Source organism: Pristis pectinata, chromosome 24 (genome assembly GCF_009764475.1).
Source record: "Pristis pectinata isolate sPriPec2 chromosome 24, sPriPec2.1.pri, whole genome shotgun sequence".
NCBI lineage: Eukaryota > Metazoa > Chordata > Chondrichthyes > Rhinopristiformes > Pristidae > Pristis > Pristis pectinata.
Window position 1 is genome coordinate 13,761,026 of NC_067428.1, and position 23,889 is coordinate 13,784,914.

The window sequence follows — 23,889 nt, forward strand, 5'->3', positions numbered from 1 at the left end:
TGCCTCAGTGGTCACAAACCATAACTTTTTTTTCTTCCCACTCTCCCTGCCCCATGAAATCAATTGTATCACCCAATTCTTGTTCTGCTCGAGTTTTCCAAGCTATGTGGATAAGGAAGCAGCTGTCAGAGTTCATTACATTTAAGCAAATATTGCTTAACTATTGGAGATGGAAAGTAGACCACTGGGCATTGTCAGTGGATTAATTTTGGATTGTTCTAATAAAGGAATGGCACAGAATTAATGGTCTAAGTGACCTCTTCCTCTGCTGTCACATCAATTGTTTCTGGGATAACATGGGATTTTTTTTTTTTGGCTTGATACCACACCATGCAGGGCACATATCACTGAGCCATTGTACTGCAAAGCAACCCTTAAAAGACTCTTAAGGGCAACTATTTCCTATGTACTGTTGGATTGTTTGAGCAATAAAATTTTGAAAGAGCAAGGCCAAATTGAAATTGTCACTTGCTCCTCGTGGCTCTATTGTGTCAAAATATTGCAATACAGTGAAATTCAATGTGGACAGCAACTGGTTCAGCAAGAAGCTCAAGGAAAGTGGCGCGTAATTAATTACTGTAAGGTAAGTATTGGTGTGAGTGCCAATTGGGAGTCTAGTACTGTATTTTCTGGTAGAAGGGCTGGGTACTTAAATATCTTAATTGACCTAGGGCTAGCGAAAAGTAGATTAGTCCACAACCCTACTCAATACAATTTGTCTCCTGCTCTATGCATGTCTCCTAGTTATGGTTTCAAGTTGCTAGTATATTCAAACTTGGAACCAAAATCCACTCTTTAGAGGTGCTCTTTAGCAGAGCTTTGCATTCAATTACATAAACATCTTGGAGGCAAACCTAATCCTGGCACCATCTTGCCATGTGAAGATTCAACTTGGCCTTGTTGAGCAAGAGGTGAAAGATGAAATTTCTGCTTTTTCTCGGGTAATATCTGGTCTAAGTTGGAAGTGTTTAATAGTTCTGTAACTGACACTAAACTAAATGGGACTGAGTACAAGGAAGATGTAAAGGGGCTTCAAGGGGATATGGACAAACTGAGTGCATGGGCAGAATGTGGAAGATGATAAAAAAAAGTACACTTTTTGCACAAAACAGAAAGACCTGAGTTTTTAAGTGGTAATCAGGAAGTGTTGATGTTCAAAGGGACTTGAGTGCACTTGTGCATAAGTCACTGAAAACCAATGTGCAGGTGAGAAAGTGATTAGAAAGGCAAATGCTATGTTAGCCTTTATTACAGAAGGACTTGTACAGGAGCAAGGAAGTCCTACTCCAATTATACAAAGCCTTGAGACTGCACACAGTATTTGTGTACAATTTTGCTCTCCTTGCCTAAGATGTACTTGCTATAGTGGGGGTGCAGAGTATGGTTCTAGGGATGGTGGGTCTTCTGTATAAGGAGAGAGTGAGGAGACTAAGCCCAGGAGAGGAGAGATTACTGAAACACAAAATTCTTTACAGGGCATGATGGGTTGGATGTAAGGATGATGTTTTCCCCTATTGAGGAGCTTTGAACTGGGAAGTCTTGATTCCTGGTGTAGGGTATGCTGTTTAGGACTGTAGTGAGAAGTTGCTTCACTCAGGATGATGGCTGTTTGGAGTTTTTTTTTACCCTGGAGGCTCAGTCAATGAATTCATACAACATGGAGATGGATGGAATTCTGATTATTAATGTAATTGTAGGAAATGGGGATAGTGCAGACAAATGGTCTTGATGGCCTATTGCTGCTGTGTACTTGTGATTTACAGTTATTGTTGTATAGTTTAACTATCATGTCCTAACTTGTTTCTTCAAGTGGATGTGGCTGTAGAAAGAAGTGTCCAATTTTTTAAAATTCAATGACTCAGCTGGAGGCTGACCTATTTGAAGGAAAGTGGTGGCTTTAAAATGTTGTGTAAACCTATAACCTCTCATACTGACAAATTGGTGTGGAACAAATTGGATTAAAATCTTTTTATTTTTAAGATTTTTTTAATTTTGTTTTAATGAACAGCTCTTTCAAAACTAATATAATCCTTGTGTTCTCACCCGTAAACAAATACTGATCATTATCCTCTGCATTCAGGGCTGCTCTATGCTTGAATGAGTTCTAATTTCAAGGCTGAAATTTAGAGTAGAAGAGAATAATCGTTCTGATGAAAGGCCATCAACCTGAAACTTTAACCCTTTCTTGCTAGATGCTGCTTGACCTGCTGAGTATATTTGACACTTCTTGTTTTTGCTTTTCGAGAATGAATGATAAAATTGGTCAGTATTAACTTCTGCTTGTCTTCTAGGATGACTTCTGTCTTGGACAAGTGGCTGTGGCACCATGAATACTGGCTCCCGCCAGGCATCACATGGAAAGATATGGAAGATTCTGAACATGCCCGTTATCCTCGACCTCGTGACCTTGTCGTTGCCATACCATATGCATTTGTGTTTATTGTTCTCCGTTCCTTCTATGAAAGGTAGATTGGAGCCAGCTCACTGGGGTTCTGCTCTTATTCTTGTATTTTGGGTGCATGGTTATAATTGCAAGAATAATAGGCTAGGTAAATCTAATACATCACTTTGAAAACATCTGTTTGTATTTTTTTTAATATGTCATCAAGTTTCAAGAGAAATAAGGATGGGTATAGGCTAATATTGAGGTTAACATTTTTAAAACAGGTATGCTTTGTTGAATAATTATAGTCCATCAGCTTTTGCATTTTTTTTATTACTTGTAATAATAAACATCTTGAATCCTTCACCAAGGCTTGAGCTGTAGGGCACCAAATGAGGGACTTGGTGCTCAGTGATGGGCCCATGCTCTTAGCTGCCAGATATCCCTTAAACAAGAATGGAAAATAAAGTGGAGTTTAGATGTTAACCTTTTGGCTTTACTGGCCAGCATACTGCAGGAAGAGGGACCAACAAAGTGAGAGACTCCAAAAATTGGGCTACAGAGAAAGAGTGAACAGATCAATTTGTACTAAATAAATCTCTTGGTGATTTGATGACTGTATTCACTATGGTTACTGGTCTTGCCAACACCCAGAAGCCTTCTCTACTGGTAGTAACTCTGAGAGACCTGTAATGCAGGAGCACCATTGCTACCACAGAACTTATCTCATAGCTAGGGACACTACAATAGTGAAGTAGTAGCTTTGGAAGATTTGAGTATTTGGAGATTCCGTGGAGGAGGAGACAGTATAATTTGAAGAGGATCCCAAGCTATTGTTTAATAAATGTAGCAGTAATAATATTCAAAAGTTTCTCACCTGCTGTGGGCAATAGGGTAGAGTGTGGGAAGCAATGGGATATCATTGGGTTATGAAAGGCACTGTACAAGTGCACTCCTTTGCTTGGTTTAGCAATTGGTGCTATTCTGAATGCAGAGAATATAAAACATCTGCTTTCTTCCAAAACTAATTTTTAAATATGACTAGTTTTAATTGTGCAATTGCTCATTAAAATGACTGAAGCAGGGTTATGTGGACGTGGACAAATAATTCAAATGAACTTTGTTTCCAAGGTTAATTGAAGCTACTCTGTTAGTAAATGGATTGAATCCCAAGTGCAAAATGTTTATTAATTAAACAAGAGTCTTGTCAATGTTGTGTGAGATTTCATTTCCTAAGAATGAAGTGTTCATTTGGATCTGGGACCCATGGTGATTGAATACTGGGTGACAGATGCAAGTGAGACTTTGCAGAAATTCAGAGCACAGCTTAATTAAAGGTATAAAATGAGGGGTAGTGCTGACGATAGGAAACTGGGTGCACAAAATGATTTAAGTCAAGAAAAGCTTTGTCCTTAAATGCAATGTTTTAAAACTACCAATTGTATCATAATCATTGTTTTAAAATTAACAATGGGTCCTATTTGAATTAATTCTTGTTTGGCTTGGGTAGCGTACCTGGCACAGAATCAGCTTTGGTTTTTTTTGTGGAACCAGAAAGAACTAGCTGTTTGTTTGTTTTTAATTTGACTCCTGGTAAGAAAATTATTCATTTTTCTTTTGAAGCTCAAACATTCATATAAAGGATTAATTTTAACCCATCCCACCAGGTTAGGTTTTACAACTTGGTCTAATATTAGCATTGATGGGGAATAAAGTGGGCTGGGGTATAAAGGCAGTGCTGTCTGATCTTGTTCACTTTCCACCTACGGGTGGGTTAATTATTATTGAGCACATGAATAGCTTAAAATCAACATAAATGTGAACTACTGAAGGGACTGGAGTCCAGAATAGCCAATTATATTTTTGTGAAAGTGGAGCTGGACAGATATTTAAAAACGCACAATTGGAAGTGAAGTTCTTTGCTCTTTTATAAACCAGTTTATTTAATCTTAGTTTGTTCTTTATCTGGGTGTGGAGATAATCTGCTGCAAACATTGCTGGAAGGTAAGTAGCAGTGGTTTAAGATGACTTGAACCATCTCCACTCGCCACTTCTGAAAGCCTGGCTGAAATTTGGGGTTGGTCGGTTAATTGGTGACTGTAAATTGCCCTTCAAGGTGGGGCAGTTGAGGGGAATGTGGGGAGAATGAAATGGCTTCATTGTAGATGGGTGATTGATGGTTGATGCGGACTCTGGACTTGGGCTGAAGGGCTAGTTTCCATGCTATGATGCCATGATGCATCTAGAGTGGACATGCTTCAGTTGCTCCATTGGCACCTTTCTAGCAATCCCCTGCATTAGGCATATTAATGTAAATAGTGTAATATTCATGGGAAAGGCAGTAAAACCAACTATCCTTGGTCTACTAAACAGCAGCAACACAAAGGAACAACAAATTAAGAACAGCACTTGAAGCTTTTGTGCCTTGTCTTCATTCTGCAATGCACACTTGATCTGCAACAGCAAATGTATGCACTAAAAAAAAACTTAATGGAGAAGATTTGGGTGTGTATTGTAATGTTTAAGAATTAGGGATGTTCCAACTAGTGTTCTGCTAACTATTTGCATTCAAGCATGTATTACAATCAGAAGGGAATACCACTGGTAGTATACATGCCTTCTAAATCACTTTGTCACCTTGACATAAAGGTGGTTAAATTTTAACTGTGAGCTGTACCTGAGTGCAAAATATCCAGAAGACTTCTAATAGCAGTTACTGCAGTGATGAGTCTTGTCTGTTCTGCAAATCTAGGTGGATTGCTGTACCTCTGAGCAAGCAAATGGGCGTGAAGGAGAAAATAAGACGAAAAGTACCTCCTAAGCCTGATCTGGAGAAGGTTTATACAACTCAGAGCACTTGTCCCAAAGAGGTGGGCTAGTTTAATATCATTCAAAGTTGGGATGAGAGGGGACTTTTAATTCAACAGAAGTTAGAAGGCTCTACCAACATGGTTCACATTAAAATAAAGAATTTATCAGCTGGCTGGCATCTCCAGTGTTAAGATTTGCAACCTGATTAGTGAATACACCTCAGACCATTCAGCAGTCCAGGTGTACTAATTCATTGCCAATATTGCCTGAATCACTGGTAGTGAGGGCATTTTGCTGACACAAGGCCCAGAGGTGCCACTGGCCCATTGAGCTCTGGTGAGCAGTGAGATTCCTGGACAGATATCAAAGGGAAAGTTGGGAGATTGGCAACTATCCAAACAACTTTCCAATTAGAAAGTGGTTCATCTTCCGGCAGATCTTTTGGAAGGGCTAGTCCATGGGAATAGGGATACAACTGGATAAATCTCAATTCACAATCTTTCCTTGTTAGAAGGATATGTTGGCAATCCTATTCCAATGGCAGATATCCTTCCAAAGAAATAAGGCTGATTAGCCAGACTTGCAGAATGTTCATTAACTTCACAAGATAACATTTGTTGGATTTTGTCTATTTTTGAAAGACCATGGCTGCACAAAGGCAAGGTTAGCTATGACAACAACTTCTTGACCTGCAAAGTTTTTTTTCCCCCCAGCTTGGGCCATTCCAACTCATTTGTCAAATTCACTCACCAAATAAACCCCATCCTGGCTAATATTTGGCGTCTCCCAACAGTGGTTTATGCTATTTGACCCGAGCCACAATTTCTGATGGTGATATGTTCAAAAGCTAGGTTTGTTTTATAAATTATTCAACTGTATCCCTGACTGGTAATCTGACTCCTTTGGAACTGAATTCCATGTGAGACTGAGGATTGTACAGAACGGTGGTGTTTATGACTGGCTTTCTGCCATGCTGTCCAATGCAGTAACTGAATGACTTTGACTTTTAATGAGTGACTGCTTTGAATTCTGCTTTTATTGACAAACAGCCAGAAGCTATACTGCAGCATCTGTCTCTGGGCTGAGGGCTGGCATTAAGTTCCTGTTGTGTTGGAGTTCCATAGGTATAAAAGCAGAGCTGCTAAAGAAATACAGGCTTGATTATTGGAATTTCCTACTTGTGATGACCTGGAACAAAAATTTATCAAATTTGCTGATCATGTCCAGGGTAGATGTACTCTGAGCATTCATCAAGACTTCCTAAGCAGTCAATTGGTCAGTGGATTAGCCAGACAACTTGGAATGTCCTGGGACTGAGAAGATTGAGGAACAATTTTTCTTTGAAATAACTGTCAATAACTGGACGGGGGTGGGGGAGTGCAAATTGCATCTGCAAACCCTTCATCAAAATTCATTGTTTCAATCTTCATCCATCTTTTTTTGCCTTTTATTTTGGCAATGGCCTTCAGCACACTTAGCATCTGATTGTTCAGGGGAAACTTATTCAATTTCATGTGTCCCATACTTCATCCTCTGTACCAACAAACCCTTAAATTCAATCTTTTTTTTGTGCCTAAAAGATAACACATGAGAGTTAAAATTAAGTTTGCTCTGTAAACCTTTTTAAGAATTTGATCATTTTTAAGAGTGACAGCACAGATTGTCCTCTGGCTAAAGTTGTTCTTTGGTGCAAATTCATTGCTGGACCATTTGACAGTACCAGATGTGTTGCCAAAGTGTTATGAAGATTGATCATGTGCTTTGTTACTTTCATTGCAGAGTGATCTTCTTGTTCTTGCCAAACAGTGTGGCATTTCAATGCAGGAGGTGAAGATATGGTTTCGGAACCGAAGAAATCAGGACAGACCCAGCATCATACAGAAATTTTGTGAGGCCAGGTATAAACATTATCGAAGCAACTAAACTGAGAATGGCAATAGAATAGGCCCAATATCTAAAACCATAGACTGCCTCTGGTGTCAACATGCTAGTTTTGGAAAAATTGTGATGAGATGGTTCTCTCCAGAACAGTGTTAACTTCTGCCATGAAGATTTGGCCTTCCCTCTACCTAGGTATATTTGTTTTTTGCACATGGTGGACTAAGTTTTGGAAACATTGATATTTGGTGGGTGGGTCAGATATTCATTTAGGGATATACCAGGGTCCATTCCTTATTTATACTAAGTCAATTGGTTGATGCCAGAAGTATATTCTTTTTACTTTGTTTCGTTCCTTTAGCAGGAAGCCTGACTAACAACACTCTCTCAAACAGTGAATGCAAATAAAACATAAACAGGACACTTTCTATACAAAATGCCCATTAGTTTTTGCTGCCATAACAATTCTTTGCACTTCAAAGTAATTGTTATATACTCTTGATGCTCAGAGGCTCATTGAAGGGCATTTTAAGATGGTGGTGAGTGATATAAAGTTCTAATTTTAACCTGCTTAATCCTCTAACTGCATCTGACAAAATGCTGGTATTCCAAGTGCTGTGTCTACCATCTGTTTGCTTGCTTAAAACACCAGTGCCAAACAAACCAAATGATTTGGTGGCCAAACTGACTGATGGCCTGATCCAGTGGTCTAATGTTTAATACCTAGTCCTGGTGGTTCCTGGGTTTGGCACCAATCATAAAAGAATCTACAGGATGTTAAAGGACAATGTCATTGTATATACACTGAAGAAAGTTAACACTTTATTTACACCAGAATGTCCAAGGAAATCATAGTTTAAAAATATGAATGCTTTTGTTTTAGAGCTGATTACAAAACTAATGAGCAGTCTGAAAATCTGAGTACTTGTTGGACTAGATAACATTTAATCTGTCTATTTTCTGTAATCTCATCCTTTCACCATGGATTTCTTAGTTCTCTGTGAAAGGGGAAATATGACTCCATGGGCTGATGATTATTGAGAGGTATAATTGCCGATGATGTCAGATGCTGCTTGTTGGAAAGTGTGTACGGGCAGATCCCACACCTTCTGTAATGGAAATGGTGTTTAATGCATATAATCCAAGGTCCTTCCCAGAAGGAATTGGGAGATGAGAAGCTTTATCTGGTGAGTTCAGGGGCATGTTGCAGGGGTGGATGAGGTGGGATACTGGTCTGAGAGCACAATGAGTTGGGGAGCAGATCATAAATATGGTTGTGGGAGGGGGCTGGGTGAATGACAGAGCTTGAGCTGAAATGGTCTTTGTTTGAAGTATCATGGAAGCAAAAAGTTCCCTCTATTTCATGCTCAATGAGCATAAACTTGCTAAACACAGACAAAGATCAAATTTGAGCTTTGTGTACATAACTCAGCCCCTGCTGCTGAGATGGTGTGATTTCCTGTAAATATTTTATTTATGGAGACTTATTCTAACTGGACTGTACAACTTTATAATTGAGGTACATGGAGAAAGATGGTTTTGGTTGTCATCCCCATTCTTAAATTGGCTGATCACTAAGAATGGTATTTTAAAAATGCCAATTAACTAATCCTAATGTACTGGAGGTATCCGGCTCTTGATCACAATTCTGATCCCAAGACCAGAAAATGTGGGTATTACCAACAGGCAAGAACACTCCATCTACTCCCTGTAAGCTTGCCCTTTTGTAAATGGCTCCAAAAGTTGGGAATTGAAGGACATCAGTTGAGCAAAGAATCCATACTCCAGTAGGAGTGAGTGCCTGAGGTGACATTCCCCTGTAAGGATTGGAGTCTTGAGTGTCATTTAATTACTGTTGCACCTATGCATCTGAGCTTCACAGATGGTTGTGTTATTTGTGTACTTCAAGGACAGGAGAATCACTTGCTAAATCCTCACTGTCAGGCGCCAATTACTTTAAAGGTCAATTACTTTGTTCAGTCTATTTATACCAACTTTAGACTTTGCGCTGATGTCTTCCACTCCAATCTAATCTGCTTGAGGTTTGATATATCATCAGTATAATGAATCTGCTCCCTGTGATCCTCTCCTACAGTTTTCTGTTTTTTAAATGCAAATCCGGAATACTTGTTAACTCCGTCAGTGTGCGTTGACATATTGGGGAGGATTGGAAAGTGAGAAGAGGTGGATGTGACTGAAGGTTAATAGGCAGTAGAAGATCCTTTGTTCCACTTGTGTTGTGCCAGCTTTTTGCTGGGGCCATCTGAAATCAATTCCACTGTCCTGACATCTGCAAAGCTCTGTCATCTTCAGAACATTTTATCATTTTACTCATAAAATGCAATGGTCTCTTCAATAGCAACTCCCTACGAGATAATATTCCACTTTCCGACCTCTGTAAATAAATGAATGCTAATTCTTATAGCTTTGACATTTGTGAGCCTTCTAATTCCCCACCGTGATTACCATTAAACATTTATTCTTCTGTCTTGGCTCCAAAATAAATACTTCCGGTACTCCAAGTTGCTCATCAGTAATTTTTTCATTTGATATCCTCATTGAAGGATATTTTTTGTTTTAATTTCCTTTTAATGGACTAACAAAACTGCTTTAATTTGAAAGTTAAAATTCTTTTGAATTTTTAAATTGTTTTGACTGGCTTTGGCACATTGTCTCTGAGGCCCAGTTTGGGATCACCTACGTCTTTTTTTCTCTGTTGCAGTTGGAGGTTTGCATTTTACCTGCTTGCATTTATCACTGGTCTTTGCGTGCTGCTTGACGTAAGTATAAGTTGTTTTGTTTGGCTGCATCATTAGCTGTGTACCTGTAGGAAAGCAGGCCAAATTTTAAAATTCTTGGCATACAAATCCAGTTGCAGAAACCACCCTCTCACTTCCGTTGTATTGCTTATAGATAGTGGCATGCAAAAGTTTGGGCACCCCTGATCAAAATTTCTGTTACTGTGAATAGCTAAGCGAGTAAAAGATGACCTGATTTCCAAAAGGCATGGTCAGTACTTAGTAACACCCCCTTTGGCAAGTATCACAGCTTGTAAATGCTTTCTGTAGCCAGCTAAGAGTCTTTCAATTCTTGTTTGGGGGATTTTCGCCCATTCTTCCCTGCTAAAGGTTTCTAGTTCTGTGAGATTCTTTAGCTGTCTTGAGGTCACTGCTCTTTTGAGGTCTATCCACAGATTTTCAATGATGTTTAGGTCAGGGGACTGTGAGGGCCATGGCAAAACCTTCAGCTTGTGCCTCTTGAGGTAGTCCATTGTGGATTTTGAGGTGTGTTTAGGATCGTTACCCTGTTGTAGAAGCCATCCTCTTTTCATCTTCAGCTTTTTTTTTTACAGACGGTGAGATGTTTGCTTGCAGAATTTGCTGGTATTTAATTGAATTCATTCTTCCCTCTACCAGTGAAATGTTCCCCATGCCACTGGCTGCAACACAAGTGCAAAGCATGATCGATCCACCCCTGTGCTTAACAGTTGGAGAGGTGTTCTTTTCATGAAATTCTGCACCCCTTTTTCTCCAAACATACCTTTGCTCATTGCAGCCAAAAAGTTCTATTTTAACTTCATCAGTCCACAGGACTGGTTTCCAAAATGCATCAGGCTTGTTTAGATGTTCCTTTGCAAACTTCTGATGCTGAATTTTGTGGTGAGGATGCAGGAAAGGTTTTCTGATGACTCTTCCATGAAGGTCATATTTGTGCAGGTGTCGCTGCACAGTAGAACAGTGCACCACCACTCCAGAGTCTGCTAAATCTTCCTGAAGGTCTTTTGCAGTCAAATGGGGGTTTTGATTTGCCTTTCTAGCAATCCTATGAGCAGTTCTCTTGGAAAGTTTTCTTGGTCTTCCAGACCTCAACTTGACCTCCACCATTCCTGTTAACTGCCATTTCTTAATTACATTACAAACTGAGGAAACGGCTACCTGAAAACGCTTTGCTATCTTCTCATAGCCTTCTCCTGCTTTGTGGGCATCATTTATTTTAATTTTCAGAGTGCTAGGCAGCTGCTTAGAGGAGCCCATGGCTGCTGATTGTTGGGACAAGGTTTGAGGAGTAAGCGTATTTATAAAGCTTTGAAATTTGCATCACCTGGCCTTTCCAAATGATGACTGTGAACAAGCCATAACCCTAATAAGCTAATGAAGGTGTGAACAAGCCATAGCCCTAACAAGCTAATGAAGGTCTGAGACCTTGGTAAAAGTTATCTGAGAGCTCAAATCTCTAGGGGTGCCCAAACTTTTGCATGGTGCTCCTTTCCTTTTTTTTACTCTAAAATTGTACAAAACAAAAATAATTCACCAATCTTGCTTAAAATGTTGAAAAGAATGTTTCATCTTTAACTTTATGATTTTTGGAGATCAGTTCATCTTCTACTCAACAGAAATTTTGACCAGGGGTGCCCAAACTTTTGCATGCCACTGTACATGGTTGACTTTTAGTGGTTATTTCTACATTGGAAAAGAGCTTGAAAACAGCCACGCCTAATTTTAAAAGCTTCATAAAGCAGGATGTTGGCCAAAAAAAAGGCAAACCAAAGTTCTCCTCAGAGTTCATGAAGCACTTTAATTAGTTTGTTTTACTGATAATTTTTTAAACTGTCTTGTATTCCAGTTCAAAGTTCTGTAGTCCCCAGATAACAACAGGTGTTTTGTATTCGGCAACAGATAGAGCTGCCTCATGATCAAAGACTTAATTCAGACTACAAACTATCTTGTAGGGGGTTTCTTTCAATTTGCATTCCTTTTCAAAAGGAACTGACTCTTGCAGTGGTGTGGATTTTGTGGCTGCTGTTTTTGGGTATTTCTGGCATTATCTGGCTTGCAATACCTCTGCCTTCAGGCCACCCCCATTTTGTTTTTGAGTGGATTGTGAGAGAGTAGACAGGTAGTTTAGCAAACACCAAATGCTGCTGGAATACCATCAACTTGGTGAAAACTGCAGTTTGGTTCCGTAATTTGTTGGTCTTCTAGCACATTGAGATGTCCGTAAGGGAATGTTGCTGAGTGGCACATTCCAGGCTGCAGGAGTACGCACTGAAGCTTGGTGCATCCAATGCAGAGGCTTTGTGGGAAGGACTGCAGTCTAGGGTCCTGCTGATGTACATTGAGGGGCTGAGTCCTGTATTTGCTTTTTGTTAAAGAAAAAAGCCCTTCAAACACTGAATTTTGTATCGCTCAAAGGGGACCACGTGGGTGGCAATAATACCCTGTATACTGAAAGTGCTCACACTACAAATGTTTAGAACGACACTATGGATGTATGCACTATTTTTGGTATTTGTATATAATTTCATGAATTTTTAAAATTTAGCTGGGCTGAGTGTGTATGTAGAGGGTTCATCCACCAGCCTGCCATTTCTAAATGTTCTTGGCACAGTTGTGTGATAATGTGGCACCCTGCAGGTGAGGGTGGTGGTATCTGATTTGCCTGGGTAGTGAATTGTTGGAGGATAGTCATTCCTAAGCCCTGTTTACGCTTGGTGTCTAAACATTGGATTCTCCAGAAGGGAGACTTTAGATTTAGGGTAACTAACTGGCTTTTCCGTCACTTCCTTCTCCCACTTCTAACTTCTGATTTTGGGACACTGATGCCATTTGCAGTTCCCCTACAATACTCCAGCCAAGATTCCCAGTTCTTTGTAGATTATTGATGGAGCTCAAATCTTACTGCTCTGTATGGCTTGGTTAAATGCCGTCTTTCCCATTTCTGCATCAGGAGAGCGGTGACACCCAGCCTCTCTGGGATATTGCACAAAATACCAGACTTGTTCTGTTCTATTCCATTGCTTCTGTGTGAAGGTGTCCGGTGATGTAAACTTTAGAAGGTTTTGCTGAATTGGATAACTCTTGCACTTGTGTTTTCCAAATGTAGCAGAGCAGGTAGCTAAATTGAAAATGCTTCCTGGTCTCCTAAATCACATTGCATGGCTAGAGTTCTCCTTGTGAGAACTGACCCCCACTGTATCTTGTCATCCCAAAATCCCCCAGTACATTTTTTGTTTACAAAAACTGCTTACAAACTAACATGGCAGAATGTGTACCTGCTATTTGTGTGATCTAAAGTAAAAGGTCAAAAATGGAGGGAAAAAAAGCAAGAACTCTTCTGGATAATGTTTCTCTAGCATTCTGAACACAATCATAGAATGCTAGTCGAAAGCAACAACCTTATTAAAACATTTCAAGGTTCTGGCATTTGTCCAGTTGCTGGGGAGAATGGTATATCATGTTAAAAATGCTTGTGGTTAAATCCAGCACAGGTCTATAGAAATTCCAAGAGAGAAATGGGGTGTTTAGCCAATCTGTCAGTTTTTACCCATTATACAAGAAATAATTCTAATGCATCTACAATATTCACACAACATTTGCTTCACCCACCTAACCAATTTAGTTGCCAGTTATTGTACCTTTTGTTTTCAGAAACCATGGTTCTGGAATCAACAGGAGTGCTGGAAAGGATACCCTAAGCAAGTATGTACTCGCTGTTCTAAAGTAATTAAATGTTTGATATCAAAGATCAATCCTTGTGAGTTGCCATTCCTACAAATGGCCTTGATATGTTGGATTGATGTTAAATCCACACCAGGCTGCAGGTTGCAGAGTTTAAATTTCACTGCTGATCAGATCATCTTGAGCACTCTTCCTCTCTGGCTGAAACTTCACAATTGAGCCAGAGGGAGAGTGCAGTATCACAAAGTGAAAGAGCATCAAAACGTGATTAGGAAAGTGGGGTTCTTTGCCTGACTTTTACAAAGGACTACAGTATTGGAGTGGATAACATACTGGACTAGAATTTTGAGATTCTCAGTTCATATGGCCATGGCAATTGAAAGTGATTTTGGTAAAACTTCTGGGATGGTGAGAGCACCTGAAAGCTGTTGGATTGTGAAACCCCAACTATAATCCTTCATGGAAATGGCCACCCATATTGAGATTACCAAGGGACTCTGCCTGGCTAAAACGAACCACACCCTTGCGGGTTGGGGGATGGTGCTGGGAAGAGTGATTGGATGTAGAACCTTGGAATAGTTTTAGAAGCAGAGTTTCTGTGACTGCCCCCCCCCCCCCCCCCCCCCAAATATAAATTGGATGATGAACTGGAATGGATTAACTCTCCTGAACCTGTGATCAAAAATGGTTATGTTGATAAGATGCAATTCCTGCACAGTGATCTTCTGCTTGATGTTGTGGATCAATCCCAGGCAACCGTTACCTGACCGTCTGTCCTATTGTGGAATGGGTTAATTCCAGTTTCCCTATACTTGTTTGTAGTGTTTACCATGTATTCTTGCGATCCCATGCTATGTTAAATAAATAAATAGTTTGATTGTGGCAGCTGCTATCTCTTGGTATCAGATGGTCCCACTTTGCGCGCTCTCTCTCAAAACTGACAGTTCTGTTTCAGGTGTTGCTGCCCTCCCAGTATTGGTATTATATGATAGAACTAGCTTTCTACTGGTCTCTGCTCTTAAGAGTCTCATTGGATATAAAGAGGAAGGTAAGTAACCAGTTGATTCACTGCTGATATTCACTCTTAAAAATCTGAACCTTCTGGCTCACCTCAAAACAGGAAGCTTAAGTTCTGAGATGTAAATACTGAACCTTATGTGTGAACAGTGGATTAATGAAGTTGGTTGTAGATTCAATATGATATGATGTTTGTCATTGACCAGTTAGCTTTGAATCTGTGAATCGATGTATTATTCTGTTATTTTTTTTCCCCTTGGTTTTTTTTTTGTATACCGAACCACACAACTTTCCATTGCTTCTGTAGTGATGGTTACTATGGCTTGCAAGTGTACTGTTCCTAGCCCCTCCCTTTTTGGAAGTAAGTGTGTGAACTTCCCTGACCTGTTGAGTTTCTATAGATCAAGAGCTCTTGTGATTAGCAAGGGAAGGATATGATGTTCACTTTCCTGGTTCTGTATCATTCAACAGAGCAATGAGTCAGTGAGTTGATCTTGCCTTGTGCCCTAGATCAGTGGAGATGATATTGGGCTATTTTTGATGTTTTATAATCATCAATATTTTGGCTGCACTGTAACCTCTCAGTAAACCCTCACTGGTAACATGTTTGAGTTGAGTCTGAAATGTTGGAGCCAGGTCCAATGAGACAAGTCAGCAGTATGAGTTGGATAACCAGTTTAGAAACCACCTGGAACCTGAAGTATTTCTGAAACCTCAAAGTTTGATTGTTGTGATTCACAATGGCTTTGGTGAATAAAAAGACTTTTAAATATGTTAACAGTTGAATTTGGAAGTTTTCTTTAAGTCCCAGTGACGTAGTAATAGGCAAGAGACCCAGTCAGGGCAGTCTGGGGCCCAAACATGATTGGAGAGTGTAGTTGAGATGGGACTGGTTAAAAGCCACAAAGTTTGGATTTTAAAGTGCTGCATGATGCAGAAGGAACAAAGTTGAAGGATACAGTTTCTAATTCTGAGGGATTAGTAGCAGGAAATGCAATCAGTCTCAAATTTGGTTGTATTTCTAATAGATTTTCTTGGCTTCAGCTTCTCCCCACTTCAGTGTAAAAGTCTACATTGAAATATTTTGATGTGACTGGAAGCTATACAAATGAAGGTTCTGTGATTTGTTTATAATGCTTGTTTCTGTAATGAATACTTCAGGAGCTCTCTCCTGTTGGTTTTCACCTGCGTTTAAACCATTTCTCACATTTTGGACTTCAGTGAAATGGTCCCATATGTGCAGTTGTAATATTTCATTTTCCTGCAGAAATAAACTTTCCTATCTATAACATTACCTGACCAAAGTATTTACAGCATTTTAATGATTTCTAACGTGTGCAAGGAATCTGAGCCAATCAATGGAGATTCTGGCTGCTTTCAACCTGATTTAAAATTCCATCCAAAAGACAGTGTGCTCTGCCAGCACCAAGTTCCAGTTGAATTGATATATATTTTCTTACCCTGCTTCACAGGACTTCAAGGAACAGATCATACACCACATTGCCACCATCTTTCTTATTGGTTTTTCCTACTGTGCAAACTACATCCGGGTGGGAACCCTGGTAATGCTGGTACATGATGCATCTGATTACATAATGGAAGTAAGTTGCTAGTACAGAGATGCTCCTATCCCACAGGCTGTCAATGGTTTGCGTTTATTTTCTGAGATTAGATCAGTCTGAAATTTTGATGATCACTTAATTATCTTAACATGCAGTTTTTGGCTAGACTTGCAGGCATCAACAATGAATAATGGGTACAAAAGTATCATGCATGCCATTGAGTGTCATAATAAACCTCACTGATTGGAAAGGTGGTAGCTGTAATCTGAGCTAGGTTAGCTGATTGTGGTGGGTTAAGTGTTGTGGGAGGAAGAGGAGAAGTGATGGGTGCTATTGGCTCATACAGTGTGTGTATTCTTTAAAGTGGAAGAGGCTGAGCAATGGAATAATAAGTTATACTAGGGAGAGGAGAAACTGAAAAAGATGTATGAAGAGTTGAATATTTTGAAGGGGGAAAATTTAAGTTATGATACCTGGTCTATCTTCATTAGTAACAGTTTGGAGCATAAATGATATACCAGGGAATTTGATGACCTGCAGGGAATGCAACATCTTTACAGATATATTTGAAGAGCCACCGCCTCTTTCAGTGAGCATTGCTGCCCCTTGCTCCTCGTCTTCCCATTTTCATTTCCCACTGCCAATACCCACCCCTCCCCCACCCCACCGAAGACCATGCTGTAACACTGACGAAGCCACTGACAAACCTTCACTATAATTTATGCCATGCTTGAGAATTTTCAAAAGCCATCCATATATCTGGTGTGGTAGCTCTGGCCATTATGAATTCAGCTCCAAGGTCTAAGCAGTTGTTGAAGGTCAGTTCCCAAAATCACAGAGCAACAACATGCATTTGTATAGTGATAATTTGTAAAACCTCTCTAGGTGCTTCTCATGATTAACATCAGGCAAAGTTTGAAACTGGGGTAAAATCTGAAACTGGTGTAACAGGCCAAAATCAATAGTGCAGAAATCTCCAGAGAACTGCAGAGGGGGTTGAAGAAAGTGAGAATTAAAAATTGATGTAACTATAGTTCAGAGAGTACAGTTTTGGGTGAATGGGATGATGCATTTTAGGATACAGCAGCAAAGTTTTGAATGACCTCACATTTGTGTGTGTGGTGGTAGGCTGGCTAGGAAAGCATTGGAATAGTTGAATATGGAGGTAATACAGATGAAGGGTTTCAACAACAGATGACTTGAAGGGTTTTTTAAAAATAAAATGACAATGTGATTGAGTCAATACGGGGTCAAAAAGTCAGCTTGCTCAGAGACCCAGGTTACAAACAGCCTGGTTAAGATTTACAATAGCAGTGGAGAAAAAATGTAGAGACATCACCTAGGAACCAAGGGCAATGGCTTTGCTTCTCTCCCCACCCTCCTTTTCCACCCCCCCTTCCATTATTAACTGGGAGACTCTGAATTTAACAAAAATTCAGAGGATTTTGAACCACCAGTTTGGGTGCTGGTTCCAGGATGGATTTTGCTACATTAATCACTTGATTATTAAATTTTCAGTGTGCAAAAATGTTCAACTACGCAGGATGGCGAAGGACCTGTGATGTGCTGTTTGTGGTCTTTGCGTTGGTCTTTTTGACGACACGACTTGTCATCTTTCCAAATGTGTGAGTGTTGCTGCTTTTTAAGGGCATTTCCAGACTGGGGTAATTGGAGACTGACCAATAGGGTTCAGGGTATTCGTGGTCAGTGGAAGTATTTATGGTGGGGGACTGTGAAGGGAATTGGAGGCCATTTGGCCATCATGCCTGCACCAGTGCTTTGAAGCAGCATTGCTGCTCACTTGTGCTTCCCCACTTTCCTCCTAGTTCAGACATGCAATTTTTTTGGCTTTTAAGTATATAATCAGTTGTCTTTTGAAAATTTCTAATGAGTATATTGCTACAGTCTCTCACCATCTCTCACCAGCCAACCCTGACAATCGCAAAGTGGTGAACAGCTTTTTGATCCCTTGCACTGGGAAATTTTTCTGATCCTGGAAACTAAACACACTTCCATGTGTTTTCCATTGGTGCTTGGTCTTCAAAGAGCAGACAGGTACAAGGAACCTGCACTTCAAACTGAAGATTCATTTTTGCCTCCCAGTACTGCTCAATGATTTGGAGTGTGGTCAATTAATTGTGGTCTCGAACTGCTGTTGTACTCCACTTGCATCATTGAAGAATAGAAGGCTGTACAATAACACACAACTCCCCAAGGTAACTTGGGATTAGGTTAAATGACCTAAGACGAGGCTGGATGCTCGCAACTGTCATCGGCATCCATAAATGGAAAATCAAACTTTCCTTCTGGGTGGAGACCTACTTGTTCCTGTCAGCTTCTATTGGGGAATATGCCAATCTGTAGGACAAACTACTGATCACTGAGCACTACAATATAGGCTCAATCGCAGAAGATGAACTGACAGAAACAAATCCAGCTCACTGCTGTCTCTGATATTTGATTTGTATTAACAATTGTTTAGAGCTGCAGAAATAAATCCCACAGGTGGAGCTGTTGAGTAACCTAGCCTAAACTCAGCAATGCCACCTTATGGCCCTTAATGGTGCAACAGGTGCTAGGAGCAGTTTAATGGGTAGGGCTGTATTAATGTACTGTATTATGGGAGGTTTGCAGACTGAATAAGTTTGGTGACTGCATTGGTTGAAGCAAATTTTCAACCTTAAAGTTGTTTATATTTTTCTGCTGTCCCCTGCTATTCTGGGACATGATCGCTGGGATTTTTCCCTTCTTGGGTCCTGCATTTGCAGCAACTCCAATGTTGAGGTTAGGTGAACAAATGTTCAACAAAACTAAATGACTTAAAGCAGCAATAGGTTTATCCATAATGATGTGTTCCTATTGCTTCCAGATAACTTTGTCCTTTTAACCTGGAGTCATCCTGATACCGGCTGTGGGAAGTTTGAGAGGAACTGTAAGACTAACCTAATCTATCCTAGATAAGTACATGTACTTTGTGCTACAGAGTCAGTGCACAGGACCTTTCCATACCCCACCATCCTCAGCACACTTTCCCACCTTGGCTCTGTTACTAGAGACATGCAGTTACTAAGATGAGAAGAGTTGTATACCAATGCATGAATTACAATATTACAGATTTGAGAATTGGGAATCCTTGGCACTTTTGAAGGTGAATGGGAGAAATCTCCCTGCTATTTTTCATCTATTCGTTGCCATCTATTTTCACTGACCATTTGACGTTTTTCATTTGCAGGGTAATTTACACCACATTCTACTACTCCATGGAGATTTTCCAGCCCTTCTTTGGTTATTACTTTTTCAATCTTCTCCTGATGGTTCTGCAAGTACTGCACATATTTTGGGCCTATCTCATCCTAAGAATGGCAGTCAAGTTTGTGTTTGTTGGAAAGGTAAGAACTTGCATTTCAGATGAATTAGGTATGATGTGTTGAAGATGTACATGACCAGGGTTGGTGCTTCGTGAGCTGTTTAAAGTTGGGTCAATTTCAAAATTGATTCTTGAATTCTCCCTAGTAGCCTCAGTTGATCATCAAATCAAGCCATAAATTTGGCAAAGGAGTTCAAGTCCTTGCACATCTATGCTTGATGGGACGATCCAGTAAACTGCCAAATTTTTCTTGTTGAATGTCATGGGATCACTGGTGTATAACAGTTGATTAATGCAAAGTCCAGATGAGAATCATGGCAACTGTGAATGGAGCCAGAATCTGCGAACTGATGCCTCAACTCCTGACCATGAGGTTGGGTCACTTCATTTATAAATTTAGGAAACTAAATCAATTTTTGAGTATTTTGCATCTGGATGTTTGATTCACTTAAACATTAAGATCTCTATGAAGAGACCTTCATCTCTTTGTAAATATCCCAATTTTAGATTGTGCCCTTGGTGCATTGTTTTCCAATTGCAACACTGAGTGAGATTAATGAATGGATATCAAGTAATGGCAAATTTGAGTCACTTATTGATCATGAATTAATACCCACTTTATTAGTTTCTGATCTTCCTAATCTTGCATCTAAATGATGCCCTTTTACATCATGATAAAGTTAAAGGAACTAATGAACTCATACCTGAAACATTGATAATTTGGAATCCCTGATCCATTTCATTGTGCACAGCTGGTTTCAGCCAAATCTACAGAACCCAAACAAAGAATATTGACTTTAGGTTCTTGTATTCCCTGAGAAACTGGAGATCTTGGTCTGAGAGTTCCAAGATCCAGTTGTTGAGCAATGATTAATGTCTGTTCCTGGTTGAATTCCCAGAAGTAGTAGTGGGGGAGGAGTTCATCAGACTTTTGCTCAACCAGAAGAGATAAGTGAAGGGAGATGCCTGTTCTACATTGTGCAGTTCAATTTCTCTCCAGGTCTGAGACTGGAATGTTTCCAGTTTTAGTCTTGGAGATTTCAATGATGTAGGTGCTCAGAAAGATTGAGGGAGGGTAACTTGGGAACCTAAATAGCCCAAGTGACTGGAGGCACATTGTTGAAAATATTAATCCTCTCTTTTGGTCTCTGAAGGTTGAAAAGGATGAAAGGAGTGATGTTGATGAAAGTGATGGGACTGAAGAAGAAGATGGAAGGATGGAATCAAAGTCTATGTCATCTGCCAATCACAATGGTGTACTAAGTAAAATAACAAATGGGATGAAAAGCAAATCAAATGAAAGGAACAGGCTGCCCAAAGCCAGGTAGCTGGGGGATATGTAACTAAGGATGGGTTTAGTGCTGCCTATTACTAAAACACAAATCTATTATCAATGATGCCATCAACCAACTTCTCCTATTAAGGAATCTAGATGGACTCTCAACTACAGAAATGGCAATTAAACACCAATGGACCTATGGCTCTTGGTGTTCTCGGTCAAATCTCACATGTCTTGATGTGGATATGGGGTGGATTGTTAAATGCAGAATATTATTGTTTTACACATTACCTTCATGCTATTGAAGAATCTGAGACAGAATTTGGGTAATTGTCTTTTGATATTGAAATATAATATTGACTTTAAACAAAATGGATTTGGAACTACCTGTAGAACTGTCCAGTTTTCTCTGCTCCCATGTATTATCATCAGTTCTCTAGGACTTAGTGAACACTAGTTGGTGCCCACAGTCATTCTGAGTTGATTCTTCAAAGCCCAAAGTGACATAAACCACAAGCCCACATGGCTGATGTAAGGAACATCTTGGGAGAATACAGACAGCAATCCAGATCCCAGTGCAAACTGATCTTTTTGTGTTTAGTGCTTAACAGTTTGTAATATTTAATGTTGCATTTTGTTTCTATTTGGAGGCAGGATTGTGTGTTTTTTTTGGGATGTGATTGTGTTTTGTCTTCAACAGATTACAAATTCTGGGAGTATTGTGGGCACAGTATCAAACTGGATTTAAGTCCAACTTCTGATTTAATGCATATTTTATTATGTGTTTTGATTAGTTTGCTATGAAGAAACTTCTCCACATGATGATCCAAGTGCTGCAATTTATTTTCTCACTAGGGTGAGTTTTTTTATTACAACATTTGAATGGAAAAGGGATGTACTTCAAAGGCTTGAATTCTTGTAGCTCCACCTCTACCCTGTTCTTCCACTATTGGAAATGGTTTGTAACTATTCTATAACATTTATTTACCACTAGGAGCACTTCCAGTTCACCCTGGGTACAATGACATTTGTAGTGATGTTTACTTTTTCTATAGGTTTTAACCCAACAAATAGTTATTATTGGAATCCAGATTTCTGTGGGGTTTGCTGTTTTAAAACTGCAGTGATGTTAGATTATCCAAAATTCAATAGAGGCAGCAACAATAACTGCTCCTGTTGGTGAAAAGATGCAATTACTCAAGGCTTCCAGATTAAAGAGATGAACAACAGGATTCTTGGGTTTACCTCCCAAGTTTAAATAGTCTAATCTGAGAGTTTTCAGTGGAAAAATTATCTTCAAATTGTGAAATACTTGGCATATCCAGATGTTTGTGTATAAGTGAGTAATGCTCAGGTGTCCAATAGGCCTAGAGGGTAAAGCATTCAGTGTTGACTTTGACCAATTTTATCAAATTCTTGAGTACAGTCTGAATTTTGAAGGGTGGAAAACCTGCTTTTTACAGGAGTTTTTTGCAATTTGTAAATTGTAGGGTCTGGGACCACACAAGACACAACAAAAACAACTCGACTAATCCAACAGAGTTTGTCATTTTAAGTTGCTAATGCACCTTTGGACATATTAAGACTGAGTGACTTTGTTGTACAGATGACAGTCTTAGCTGTACTAACTAAATGTACATGTCTGTCCGTGAATGCACATCTTTGACTAAGTATCCAAACTGATCACATACTGAGTGCCTGATTCTGCTCCATTTAATTTAAAGTTTAATGAAGGTTTTGAAATAATGGAAGTTCTGAATAAATTAATTATTTTTAAGATTTTATTTTGTATCTGTGGCTTCAACATTAAATTTGAATTCAGAGGCTGCCAGTTGGTGAGTATATGCAGCAGTTATTGCCTTGTTTGGATTGTGCCTCTGGTAATCTACACATGCTGATTAGTTTACTATTTTGTTGTGTAGTGGCTGAAGCCAGGTCTTTGAAAGATGATGCCTTGGATTAGATTTGTTCTTCCTTCCATCAGTTTGGATGAAATGGCACTGACATTTTGTACGTGACTTTTTATACCCATCAAAGTCTTGTAAGTGTAGTGCTGTTAGTGTAAGCAATTTATGGCAACAAATTTTATGCATGGAAAAGACCTTCTAGATTATAAACTAGAAGATAGTCTATACAGTGGGAGGAAGCATCCATTTTTAACTTGCATTCAAGAGGGAATGTGGCTCTGTTTATCATCCTAGCCAAAAGATGGCAACCTTGCCAGTATGTCGCTTCCTTTGCTACTGCACTGAATATTCAGCTTGGATTGTGTTCCAGTGTCTGGAGTGGGTTGAAGGCCAGACCATAAAGCTGTCCCTGACAACTTTAGTTAAATTTTAAGAGGCCCAATGATACATTGATGGAAGTGTGTGTGGGGGAGTCCTCTGAAACTAGAGGTGCAGTGTGAAGTCTATTGTTAGATAGGGTCCTTGGAACTAAATGCTAGCAACCATTGGGAATATTTAACTCTATCCTTTGAGCTGTACTGAGCCCTGTGACACTGACATTTTCTACTCTGGGGGTAATCTATTAGCATGGGAGTTGGAGTACTGAAATATTTTATTTCCTGGAGTCAGTAAACAGTATTTCAATTTTAAAAACTTTGAACATCACAATTGTTTAGTTTTTAATACCTCCCATGTGGGAATTACTCAGTGATGGGTATTTGGATGTGTGTGCAGAAAAATTGATGTAATGTCATTGAACTCTTTCCCTTCTATCACTCCAGAGTTATTTTCAATGAAAGCAGTGTTTCCAAATGTGTAATCTTAACAGTCAGTGCACTCAAAGTACCCACCTGAATGGACCTACATTAATATCCCACTCTCCCCACCCACTGCACACAACCTATTCCCAAATCTCTACCAATACTACAGTATCAGATAAAGCCTCCTACCAATATTCTTGTTTATTTTCATGCTGTCTGCACAAAATTACCTTTTTAATAATTTGGGCATTACTGATGGGATAAATTTTTGGAATGATAATTTTGTCACATTTCACCATTTTAAAAAAAAATTAACCTAGTCAAAATGGACACCTTGTTCTGTTTCAAATTTTTTTTATAAACACAGCCTTTTTATTTTACTGGTGGTACTTAAACAGCTTGGAGGAAAAATTGTTTCTTTTCCACA

The 23,889-nt window shown here is 39.5% G+C and overlaps 1 protein-coding gene across 2 annotated transcripts in view; it reads left to right on the forward strand.

Annotated features, from left to right (window-relative positions):
- LOC127582623 (ceramide synthase 2-like) overlaps positions 1-22,585 on the forward strand; it is a 43,926-nt gene extending 21,341 nt beyond the window's left edge. Inside the window, exons 1-11 of one of the 2 annotated variants that reach the window (XM_052038075.1) lie at positions 1,895-1,941; positions 2,292-2,465; positions 5,136-5,253; positions 6,974-7,092; positions 9,795-9,852; positions 13,501-13,551; positions 14,486-14,578; positions 16,020-16,148; positions 17,628-17,734; positions 19,342-19,498; positions 20,631-22,490. In XM_052038075.1, coding sequence (XP_051894035.1) covers positions 2,293-2,465; positions 5,136-5,253; positions 6,974-7,092; positions 9,795-9,852; positions 13,501-13,551; positions 14,486-14,578; positions 16,020-16,148; positions 17,628-17,734; positions 19,342-19,498; positions 20,631-20,804 — 1,179 coding nt within the window. In that variant the 5' untranslated portion in view covers positions 1,895-1,941; position 2,292 and the 3' untranslated portion in view covers positions 20,805-22,490. Of the gene's footprint in view, positions 1-1,894; positions 1,942-2,291; positions 2,466-5,135; positions 5,254-6,973; positions 7,093-9,794; positions 9,853-13,500; positions 13,552-14,485; positions 14,579-16,019; positions 16,149-17,627; positions 17,735-19,341; positions 19,499-20,630 lie in introns of those variants that run through there. The other variant, XM_052038076.1, reaches the window with a different exon arrangement.
- Positions 22,586-23,889: the final 1,304 nt, after the last annotated feature.